The 12,870-nt window shown below is 37.5% G+C and overlaps 1 protein-coding gene across 2 annotated transcripts; it reads right to left on the bottom strand.

Moving 5' to 3' along the window:
• Nucleotides 1-362: 362 nt before the first annotated feature.
• LOC106708756 lies at nucleotides 363-4,249 on the bottom strand. Of its 2 annotated transcripts, none has more exons than XM_045678054.1 (2): nucleotides 4,078-4,249; nucleotides 363-2,799 (listed from the first exon to the last, which is right to left on the bottom strand). In XM_045678054.1, exon 2 carries the CDS (start codon nucleotides 2,780-2,782, stop codon nucleotides 1,283-1,285), a length of 1,500 nt encoding a protein of 499 aa, XP_045534010.1. In that variant the 5' UTR covers nucleotides 2,783-2,799; nucleotides 4,078-4,249; the 3' UTR covers nucleotides 363-1,282. The 2 variants fall into 2 exon arrangements, with proteins under 2 accessions (XP_045534010.1, XP_014355793.1); XM_014500307.2 differs by lacking the exon at nucleotides 4,078-4,249 and adding an exon at nucleotides 3,611-3,660.
• Nucleotides 4,250-12,870: the final 8,621 nt, after the last annotated feature.

A 12,870-nucleotide genomic window follows, 5' to 3' on the forward strand; every position in this document is an offset into this window, starting at 1 on the left:
AGATTTTATATATTTAAAAGGAGTACAGTGAATCTTTTGGAATGTCCATAACACGTCTCGAAACGAAGGCACGGTACTAACGTTTTCGCCATGTAGTATCTGGTCTACACGACCAACACGGGACCAACTTAAATATAAAACATAAGTAAATACTAACTCGTATCTATGGCATTTTCAAACTAGACTACAGTAACAAATCAGTCTTCCAATCAATTACCAAAATAATAAGTAAGAATATTATAATACAATTAACTTAAATTTTATCAAATGATTAACATAAATGTAAATTTATTTTATAGCAATTACAACATAATTTTAAAATACAATATAGGTTATTATTCTGCAAAATTAAGGATGGAGATGTGCATTTTTTTACAATTTTAGGTTATCGATTTCATAAAATCTTTTAAATTAATTTTTACGTATTAAGGTTTTCACGAGTCATTATCAATTATCCTTTCATTAAAATTATTAGTCATTTAAATTATGTTAAAATATTGAGCATCCACACCTACTTAGTGATAAAACACGCTAACTCTAATAAGAAAGTTCGTGCGAGTGCAAATCAATCGACGACAACGTGAATACATCTAGGCATCAACAATGAACAATTATGGCAAATCGCAAACAATTATTATTAATCTTAAACCACAACTTTAGGAATTATTAGGTAGATATTATAAATACGTCGCTTGTTGTAGTTGTATGAGCGCGCACGCGACACGGTGCGTCGCGAAGCCGCAGAGACGACGCGGCGGCACCGCGCGGTACTCCGACTAGAGCTAATCTGCAGCAAACGTGAGGTAATGGCGGCGTTTCAGTCTATAAACATCACAGTCGCGGACAACAATTGCACGATAACACGTCGGTCGGGCCAGCAAGGCGTCTCGGCGCGGCCGGCGCGGCCCGCCTCACCGCGCCCTTTCCGGTCCTAGCTTCGATTATAATATACTTACTCGCTAATTAAAGCTAACCTATTCGCTAACCCATTAACAAAGACGTAAATGTTATAAAACATAAAAAAAACCAAAAGAGAAGAAAATAAACAAACAAAATCACAAAAGACACGCCACGCCGTTGGACGGAAATTTTATTTCGTCGACGGCTTCGGTGACGTTTAGAAATAAATAGAGAAGAAGAGAGGTAGAATATAAGTGGCCGCGGGGCCCATTGCAATCGCCCGGCCGGAGCGCCCGGCGGCAGCCTAGCGGTCGGTGCTTACTCTAACTTTGTACGCCTAAGTCAGTCTTTTCCAATGTTCGCAATCGACTCTAGCGGCGATTCAATCTCTTTCGCTGCTGCAGTCGAGCGCAAAATTTCGCGGCGGCACGATAACTCCGGCAGGGGGATCAACGTCTCTGCGTCGCGCAACCGAGAGGTCTTCGACATGGTCGTCGTCGGGCGGTGGCGTACGTGGCGAGTGCGGTGCGGAGCGAGGCGGCGTGCGGGGCGCGAGCGCGGCGTGTGCCGCCGCGGCCAGAGCCATGGCGTGCAATGCCTCCCGCCCGCCGTCCCTTGTGGCGCCTTCCAATGCTTGTTGCAAAAAAGATGGATCCAGCAGCGGTGTGGTTGGCGAACCTTCGTCGTTGCCTCCCGTGCCACTTAAACCATAGGGGAAGGCGGCTCCGTTCGTTTCCCTCTTTACGCCTCGGCTCATAGGTCGGCTCGTTGTAATACCGAGTTTCTTAACTTTGTCATACAGAGTGCGCGAAGGTACTCCGTATTTTCGCGACGCTTGCAACGCACTCATGCCGTTCCTAACGCATTCGATTGCAGACATTATATCGGATCTCGTATACTGCTTGTATCGTTTCCATTCCGGTTTCTGTTGCGGCGGTACGTAGGGCGCTAGACCTGCTCTTACGTCTTGTTGGAAATTCGGCGGTGGAGGTGATGAGTGGAAATTGCGGGAATTTTCTTCTTCGAAAGAACGTTCTGTGTACGGTGAATGAGCGTCTTCGGAGCGATCGGATCTGTTGTAGTGGGGCGAGGAGGCTCTAGAGGACAGTCTGCGAGGACGATAATCGAAAGGGCGTTGGGGGCTTGGGGGACGGTCAGTTTCGTGAGCAGAACCGTTGGAGTGAAGGCGAGGAGGTACGTGCTGATTCACAGGATGGCAGACTAGAGACATCGGCTGAGAAGAATCAACGGGGGTAGTCTGAGCCAGGACGTTGCGCAAAATCGGAGTATCTCGAGTGGCTAACATGCTGGATAGTTTTTTTCGCTTTAGAGGGTTCATATCGGGGGATTCGTAGGCGGCGGACAGCACTGGCGCGGTTGGTGGAGGCGGCCAGCGACAATTAGGCACGGGAACGGGGACGGGAGGTGAAACACTTGAGGGCGCGGCGGGCACTACTCTGGGCGGTGACGCGGCCGGCGTACGCTCGCTGCTGCCAGGCCGACGGCGTAGTTCGGTCATGTCGAACAGGCCCTTAACTTCAAGCTCCTCCGCCACCTTCATAATGCGTGGGATGTGCGCCTGAGTCACGTTCACTTCACCCGTGTACATGTACTCGAGTAGGGCGCGCATCTCGAAGTCCTTGACGCCGGGGAAGAGGATGCTGCAATGGTCCATAGGCACGTCAGCCAGAATGGACTGAAAGTACGGCGAGTTGGCTGCTAGCACAACTCGGTGCGCTTTGAAGGTGACCTGATCATCTACGACCAGAGTGCAGTCGACGTAAGTCTCGACTTTGATGAGCGCCTCCAGAATCTCCACCAGGTTAGTTTTGTGGTGGTTCCACTTCAGGCAAAACGTCTGTTGCCCTTCACTGCTACCCATTTTTCTTAAGTGCGCTTCTGTGAACAATAAAACCAGTTTTTATATGACATATTTCTTTTTAACTTAAATAACTACAAAACAATCAGTTCACTTATAGTAGGCAATAGCAACAACTAAAAAGTGCAACTAAAACAGTACAGTAATACAGACAATGCTTAATAATCGATAGTTATCTTTTATTATTTAAGGTTCGACCTTTAATTTATTTGAAATTAAACAGATCTAAGTAATCAATGTCATAATAACTGACCTATCGTTTAGAGAACCGTAAACCAAAAGTTTGAACATTAATATAAATTATATTATTAAAAAATAATATTAAAAATATTAAAGACTATTTTCCAGATAGTAGTAGATATTTGATTTAAAAAAAAAATACATACCAGATAACGCAATATTAGGATTATTATTATTACAGAGTATTTCTAATTTGAAATAGATTTTTTTTTAATAATAATAGACCACATTTGTGAAATTATAACATTTTTATAATATTTAATCAATTGAAATTTCAATCAATTTAAGTTGAAATTAAACTACCGGATACACGACTGTGCAAAGACAACAATAGATATTCAAGCGCCAATAGTTCGATCTTAAAAGTTACGGACTGCGATACATGAGGTCGTGGGTTCGAGATTGGCATGTGAATTTCTTTATAAATCATGGAAAGACCTAAGCTTAATCGGAATGGTTAAAATAATTAATGGTTGTGAATTATTGCTATAATTAATATAATATTAATACTAAATTAAAATCACAAGAAAAAATATTTTTCTTAAAAATAACATAACGTCAAAATAAAAATTAACCCAAAAGAAGCTGTACCTGGTAGGACATCACCAAATGTAGTAGTGCCTGGATACATGTTGCGTGAGTTTGACAAGCGATGTAGTGCGTACTAGTGATGTTCCGCGAATGTGCGCTTTGCACCGCGCCACTGAGCCGTGTGTACACACTAGACACGTACGTCGCGGCCTACTGCCGCTGTTCGACTGCACCGCCCTTCCCCATTTACATATTTTGCCTCAAAGCCCTTCCTCGCTGCCAAATTGACTTTTTACCTTTTATTCGACAGGTAAATCGAACATAGGGGACCGATGAAAGCCGCTACGATGCCGGCCCTCTTCCCATGTAAACTTGTAAATTCTGCATGAGTAATCCCTTTGCCCATAATACCAAACAAAACAAGATATCGCAAGCTAAAACCGACCTTAAAACTCCTGCGCCGAGAAATGTAAACTACGCAAAAACACCTAAATTAAAAATAAAATAAGAAAATAAAATTTACATACCTTAATTTCCAAATATTAAATGCACTATCCAAAAAAGCGAGGCAGACGTCGCGAACGCAGGAACGACGTATGATAATTTCGCATTGGCACTATAGGAAAGTTCGTAACACGATCGTTGGTTAGTTTCGCGAAGGGCTTGCTGCATCAGCCCTGCGGGGGCGGCGTGCTCTGACGAGCGTCTGGCGGTGACTGCTGGTTGCAGGCGGGCGCTTGCGGTCCTCCGCGCGCACCGCCCCCGCCTGCGCCCCCGCTCTCTGCCCCGCGTCCCTGCCCTGCGTGCGCTTTTTACGCACGACGCGCGGCCGCGGCCCAGTGCAGTGCAATTGCGTGCGGGGGCCGAAGCGCGGCGCGGGCCCGACGAATTGCAGCGCCGCCGCCACGGAGGGCGCGCGCCGGTGTGCGTGAGTGCGTGCGCGCAGCCGACACACGCGCCTCACACACACCAGTGCTCCACGTAAGAGACCGTAGATTAAAGCCGAATTCAGCTCATAAAAAGCCGTAGCCTCGCCCCGGCCCTTTGTATGCTAACGTTGAACTTCGCGTCGTGCCATCGATACCGACTATTTTGTTAGTTTGCGTTGCTAATTATCATAAAAATCAACTTAATATGCCCTATAGCGGTTACATTAGATAAAAGCTTAGTAGTTTCGTAAATTTTTCTGAACCCGAAATTGGTGTCATTTGTGTAAAATAAAATTTTAATTGAAAAGAATCGGAAATATTGATACATATAATTCATTTTAGATACATTATCTTAGACTATCGGAATAATCTAAAATGAATATTAATCTAAAAAGATTAAACTACGATCAAGAGCTTTCAGCATCACCAACTCAGTAAAAACTAAAATATTACCTACAGAGCAGAATAACAATAACGAATGCGCCTGTAGTGTGATCTACGTAAAATGTTTACAAAAAATAATTTAAACGAAACTACTGAAGAAAATACCTCAACATTTGGGTGTGCATGGAACGGCCCAAAACTTTCCAAAAGTGCGTGAACAAACGCCGCGAAACGGGGTCATTGACACATTGCCTGCAGAGGGAACGCCAAAATAGCGCGAAATGCACTCAAAAATAGAACAAGCTGTGTGCAATATTTTTTGTTGAACACGGCCCGGCTTCCGTTGATTCTCACTTCTATAGGTACTCCCAATTTTATTTTACACCATGACTACGAAAATTGTCAAAATATATATAGTTTCTGATTGATAATTTATTCATTTCACTGACTTCAAGCTTTACTTATCAGTCCTGCGTTAACGAGGAATTTTCAAGTTGGCTCATTTCTGTTAGATTAATCTACAGTTCAGTGTATCGTATATATTTTTGAATATTATTTAATTGAAGGAAAAGACGATGTACAAATAATTTACCATCAAAATGTGTTACTTTTGAATTCATAGTTATAATGTACTAGCTGTCGCCCGCGACTCCGTCCGCGTGGAATTAAAATAACTTAATTAGTAGGATATGTGTTCTTCTAGACTATGTTTTACATCTATGCCAGATTCCTGTAGCCGTTCTGGAGAAACCTACTGACAAATATACATGCATCCATGCATGAATTAGTTGTTATTATTGAATGTTAGTAAGATTTACCTTGTTATTTGTAACAATTTTATCTTTAGATACTACCGACCTATACCAGAATATTATTTTGAACTAATAACTACAGTGTTATTCGCGTTATTGTTGTTAAAATTAAAGAAATTATAAAAATAAAAAGGTTTATGATGATTAATCTAATTGATTCTCTTCGTTGGGAATTATTGAATTTGTAATAATTTCTCACGGTGTAATTGAAGTTAGAAATAGCGCGCTGTAAACAAAGGCAGTAAAATGCCACGAATAATATTCGTCACTTGAGAGATGCATTTTGTAGTGCACTCGACGCACTCGTTTGCATATCGATGACGTTCTCATGCCCCTCCTTCCTTCCCACAAATAACGATATAAATGACTCACAAAACAACTTTCTGTATACATATTATAGCCTAGGTTATTGTCGAATCAGAGACGGCACTATTATTCTATTTGATGGTAAAATATAAATAATAGGTACCTACTACTATCACTAGAAGTACTTGGAAGGTTTGGATTTCTATGTTTTTAAATTGAAAGAAGTTTTTCACTAAAACAAAATTTATAATTGCAAATTGTCTTTATTTATCAATTGTAGTTTAATTTATCAAACGTTTTAACAATCAATCAGCGGTCAACCACACGACCGTTAAAATCGGTCGACTATTTGGTTATTGGCCTCGAAACACTGATGCAAATGTGTCTTTGTTAAATACAACTAACAGTATGACCTCCGACATCGCCGTATATAATTACAAGTGGTATAGAAATTCGCAGGTTTATTGCCTTTTATCGACGGGTACAAACTCTGGCGAGGAAGTAAACATATTTGCAATTCACATTTATTGTAGTTTCGGCGACAATTGGTGAACAATGGGGTTAAGCGATGCATAAAGCGTATTATGCTAATACCAGCATAAGCAGTGATGTCGAGACCTATCCCACGGCGCACGCGCAGCAAAAACAGCGAACGAAGCGGGGGTTGAGGGAAAAAAGCTAATAAAAAAGCAATAATGCGATCCCGCATGGTGGCTCGTTGACGATCCGAAATTGACGCGACTGATGAAGCGAAAGCTAGGGACCGACAATGCTCTATGCACAAATTACCCTCTTATAGATTGTCTATTACTATACTAACCCTTCCTTAATAAATCCAACGGCAATCATTGATTTTCTTTTACAAATGTTTCTTTGTGTTTTATTTTATGTGCAATAAAAGTACAAAATACCATAAGTGCTAAAAAGAATCGAAGGTTTTATTTCTCATGTAATATTTTATAGACACACGAAATATAGATTGCGGAATAAAATTTAAATATTTACCATTTCTAAGATGAAGTGCAAGTAAATACTTTGTAGTATTCGGAAAATACGAGTCATAATATATACAGCAGACTACTAAATATTGTCTTAATTCACCTCTTTCAACAGTACAAAGTAACAGATTATTCATAAATCATATTTTATTAATATCTCTCGTATTTCTCACTTTTCATGTGTAGGTAACGAATTCTTGAAAAACTTAGTCAAAAGGGCAATAGTAGTTTCTGGAATGTACTGAACTACTTACCTACTTAATGTACACATTAGACAATATGAGTGTACAATGTTTTCATTTTAATTTTGAGTGAATTACAACTTGATAAATAAATTTTGTATGTAAAATATACACTGTTGATAACATTGCATACTGTACGTATTGTTGGCAATGGCAATTAATACATTAACTTTGCATAATTAGAGAAGGGTTGTTGGTTGGGATAAATAGATAATTATAATTTCACGGCGAGCCGCGGCCTCGGCATTTGTCACCAGCATCCTGCCACGCGCCCTCTTTGAATTTATTATATTGTATTATATCTGGGGTGATCAAAACCCCTTAATCCCTTATATTAACTGCTGAGAGACAATTAAATGATTCACACAGAGATATAACTCTAACTGGGCACATGAAACTAACCCTCTCTATTATCTCTGTATTAATTACCTTATTCGTTTATAATTTCTATCTATCTTTGTCTACGTAATTACATCCTTTTTTTGTTATTTATCCTTCTTTAGCAAATCATTCGATACGAATGCATTGATTTTAACACTCACTTCTTCCTACTAGAGTGAAGATATTCTCTAGATAATTCCCATTTAGATTTTTGCAAAAAAAACTATAAAATTATAATTGAAACAATTCGATATTGGAAAAAGAACTTAAAATTCGGTTTTTTCAATTAGAAATATTTTTTAAAATTGTGTCGCACATAAGATTATAATGTAGATATCAAAGACAATTTTTAACGTAACGGCATGCGCCTAGCTGTTCCCTAGTATTATTACTAGCATCAAGTTCACCCTTATAAAAGTTTGAATTAACTAAATACAAGTAAAATGGTGTGTGGGTGATAGCGGCCGGCGGGCGCGGCAGGAGCGTCCGGATGCGGCTCATTGTAGCGAAACTCCCCGGACACCGCGCTGTGAAACAATGCACTCTTTCCTGCGATTGTCCGATCTGCCAGGAACGACCTTTGCTATTACATACTAACGCTCTTAATACATTATTTTATATAGTAATTGATATAGGGTGTAATTGCCTTTACAGATTCTTTACTCATGAGTCTACTTCATCACACTTTTTTAAACATATTGCATGGTTGTTTAGAATAAAATATTACTTTTTTAAATTCAGTACATTTATAACAAGGTGGCCGAGTGGAAAACTAGTCAACCTTTAAATTTGGAGACCTCGGATTTCCGAACGACGACTTACTGATAAATGTTATCGAAGTTGTAGAGTTTCGTCGCGTTGTCAGCTTAGTTTTTTTTTTTTTTGTTGTAATTTTTTCTGCTTGAACGTTTTTCTTGATTCATCACTTAAAAAAATATTTATGTTAACAAAGACATGATATCGTAAAAACATTATTTATAATACAGTGTCAGCAGTCATAACCACTATATCAAAATTTGGTAGAGATAATATCAGCTTGTGGCGGCGGCGCGGCGTTCCAAAATGGGACAAGTCAAGAGGCTCGATGTAGAAAAAAGACACTGCTATTAAAATAAAAAAACGGCGGCTCTTTTATATATTTAAAAATATCGAAAAACACCTTGCAGACATAAAGGCGCTTCAAGAAACTTGCAAATATTTTTTTCTATTGCAATATATTTTACAATTGTATTGTATACTGTTTACATATGAATTGTTAACTGTTAACAATAAAATGTTAACTACATCCTACAATCATATTCATATAGTCATATGCACATCACAATGTACCTATATTCACAATAATTCGCTCCTCAGTCGGCCATCTTGCTTTCCACCGAAGCTCGACAAAATAAAACAACCGCAAGCTCTCGACTTTTTTACTTTTTTTATACAGGATCATTTTTCTTACCGGAATTATTATCGTCGGATGACGTTTAAAATTAAAGCTTTTGGGTATGTGATAAGGTTGCAATTAAAGTTTCTCTGTTGCGCCGGAGTGGACGTCCTTGGACGGACTCGATCTGCTAGCGCGAGATCGCCCACCGTTGCACGCTGGTCGTTGCACTGATACGATACTTTTAAAAGCCATTGGAAAGTAGAAAACGTAATCGTCGAATATTTTTTCGGGGTTTGGTATTTATTCGATTCGGAATAATTTAAAATTAGTTCTACATTTATTTAAAAAGTTATAGTAATTTTGCGTGTTTGTTATGGATTGAAACATTACAATATAAATAGGTAGTTGAATCAATAGGAAACACTTTAAGAGTTATTGATTTTTTTCTGGAACAAGAAAGGGTTGATAGTCAGTTATAACATTTTAATTAAAACATTATTTTATTTCCAAAATGAGAGTATGTCCAATATTTAATATAATTATAGCAATAATGGAAGAATAGCTCTTTACATCCTACATATTATTCCATCCAGCGGAACAATGACAGGTAATTACAAGCTGACTTTTAGGCTGAAATATAGTTTCTTTTTAAATAGGGAACATTATTTTAGTTTGGCAATAATTTGAATTAGCTATATAAAAACTTTTCAATATTTGAAGTTAGTACGTAAAACACACTAACTTCAAATACGACTAAATCTTTTTAAATGATTTTAGATACGATGTCGTAAAAATCCTTCAGTTAAAATGTAGTAAACAAAGTGGCAGCAAGTTTTCGTCACGCCCATCGCTAATGAGAGATAAAACGTTCTACTAATTTATGCGACTGTCGCCAAAAACTTAAAAAACCACTTTCGTAACTCTGCACGAAACTGCCATTTACAAGTCCACCTCGAAAACACCGTATAAACTTTCCATTTATTCTAATATCTACTCTGGTTAAGAAACATTTCTTAAAACGTTGCCTTATATATTACTTGACCAGATTACTACTTATTAGATTACTTGACCAGATACGATAAGTCAAATATAAAAATCACACATTTGGAGCGAAAAGAAACAATGCGTTTTACCTTTAAAAGTAATTTACATGCATTTTAGAAATTGGCTATAGTGGTAAGCAAGATTTTAGGTTACAAAGCTGACAAAATACGATGAAATAGGCAAAAATACGTTAAAAGGCAATATAAATATGTTTATTATGACGTACGAGAACTATGACAGCTTCAATAGAATACAGGGATGTCAATTTTTATAGCCTTTTGTCTTCTTCAAAATAATTATAGGTACTTCTGTATATTTTTCTAAATAGACCCTACTTAAAATTGGACAAAGATAAAGCCATATGAAGGAATTTAAAACATTTGCAAATATGCTCACCACTAGCCTTCATATCGTTTTAATTGTAAAAAAATCAATACCTGATGGTCATGTCGGTTATTTCCGTCGCGCGTGCATATCGCCACCGTGGGCTAGATCCCGGCACGATATGCGACCGTCAGACTATAATTACAGGTATCAATCGCAAAAACTGGTCTACTTAATACGACACCATAAAGATGAGTAATGTTAAACCTATATTATGAACGTATTCACTCGACCGCTTTTACAGCTGTATACATTGTGATTTTGCAGTTTTACATTTCAAAAATAAACAGTGTATAATTATAACTTTAATAAACTTGATCAACCGGAAAAGTTTGGTTTTTACTAACACTACTTAATCTTACTAATATTATAAATGCGAATGTTTAGATGGATGGATGGATGTTTGTTTGAAGGTATCTCCAGAACGCTTTAACGGATCTGGATGAAATTTTGTATGGATATAGGATATAGTCTAGAATATAGTCATAGGCTACTTATTAAGTTTTTTTTTATTCCGCGCGGACGGAGTTGCGGGCGACAGCTAGTGTAATGTACTTGGAAAAGTAATCAAATACCAACTACCATTTTAACGTCAAAAGGTTATTTTTCGATTATTTCTTGTTAAAATCAACAGTTTTCTCCCTGCCTCTTTTAGCGCGTATTTATATGTTTATTTAAAATCGAATAAAAAGCAAAAGCCTCGTAAACCAAATTTGATAGAGATCCGATGTTCCCGAATTTGACAATACTGCGCGGTAATGTCCAACATATGCGGTATCGAAATTGTTATGAATGTGTTTTGTAAGCGCTTTATTTGCAAGCACCCCTTGGCAATATTGACATGGGGCTGTGGCTAAAATTGTATTTTTATTATAATCGCTACGCTTGATAGAGTGGCGGCCGGTTAGGGAAAATATTAGGGTTGTTTTGGTACAAATAGACAGAGTAAAACCGTATTAAATAATTACCAATGAATAATAATGTCATTTGATATTTTAAATATTCTTTAAAAAGTTGTGACCGCTCTTTGTTTGCAATTTTTTAACAAAATACCAGCTTTCGAGCACAAAACATCCAAATGAAAAATACTATACGATGATTTAAATATATTATTTTTTGCTACCTTGATGCAGCAAGAGAACGATTAAAAGAAATAATATGAGAGAACCTACAACTGCAACTTGTCAAGTAATTTTAACCGATGTAAAATGATTCGTCATAAGTCAATGATGATTGGTGTTGGAGCATGCTCATTACCCTGAATCACAATATAAATTATATTTAACTTAGTATTCGCTGAATTTATCGTTTATGTTATGTTTGCTATGGTCCTTTTTTTACATTCACAAAACATCACCGCATAGCAGAGCATCGCCACTAAATATCATTATTTTGAAAATAACCCGACAGTTTTATTATCTAAATAACAGCAAAAAACAAACTAAGCGAATATCTCTTCCTGTCCGAGTCCAATTCGACCCGCATCAAAAGGCTTAATGTAAACCCCTTTTCACATTTTTATGTCAAAAAAAAGATCGTACATGACTATTTCGTTGCTAAATGCGATTTGATTCTTTTTAGGATTTACGTCTTATAAACGTGACACAACTTATAAAAGGCGAAGAAAATTATATTTATTTTATACTATCTTTTGCTCGCAACTTCGTCTAAGCTGAATTAAAAAAAGCATAGTAAGTGGCCTATGCGCTATTCCAGAAAGTAATTTATCCAAATCCGAATAAGTAAGATTAAGAACAATTAAGTTATTAATAATTAGTTGTTTATAAAATGATGATCAAACAAACATTGATTAGAAGTCCGTCATTAAATGTCTATATTTAGAATACATATTTAAAATGATCCATGTCTATATCGAACCCAAGACAAAGTTATTGGTTATACTGGAAACTACTAAACCACTGTTTTTAATTATCACATAATAGAAATTATTATTGACTGTCACCAGGACAACAGAAAAACAAAAACATCGTTTTTATTTACGTCGCAAAAACCTTTTAACGACTGTAATTTACAAGTTATCTGATATTGCATTTTTGGTGTGTTGTGTCGTCGGCGATATTGCAATTTGTCATTTCGTTATCGTGCACTATCTGCCTGCAAAAGTTTCTCCGTACCGATAACATTATCTCTCACTACAATCCAGTACTGTATTATCGTACATCGTAGAGCCGTAGGCATATTGCAGAACAAAATTATTATTATAATAAAATAACATCCATACGTGAGGAACAGATAAAGATTTCGAAATATTGCCACTTTCGCACGCACTGTATCAGTAACGTGCAGTAGTATTGTATTTTAATTATTCAGGTTTTGCAATATAACGTCTTGTTGCTTTCCTGCTACATGAATTAAAATTACTAACAGAATAAATATAAAATACCCATTAAAACAACTCGGTAACAATGACGTAATATTTCACTGTAATAATATAACAAAAT

The sequence above is a fragment of the Papilio machaon genome, chromosome 5 (genome assembly GCF_912999745.1).
Source record: "Papilio machaon chromosome 5, ilPapMach1.1, whole genome shotgun sequence".
Classification (NCBI taxonomy): Eukaryota; Metazoa; Arthropoda; class Insecta; order Lepidoptera; family Papilionidae; genus Papilio; species Papilio machaon.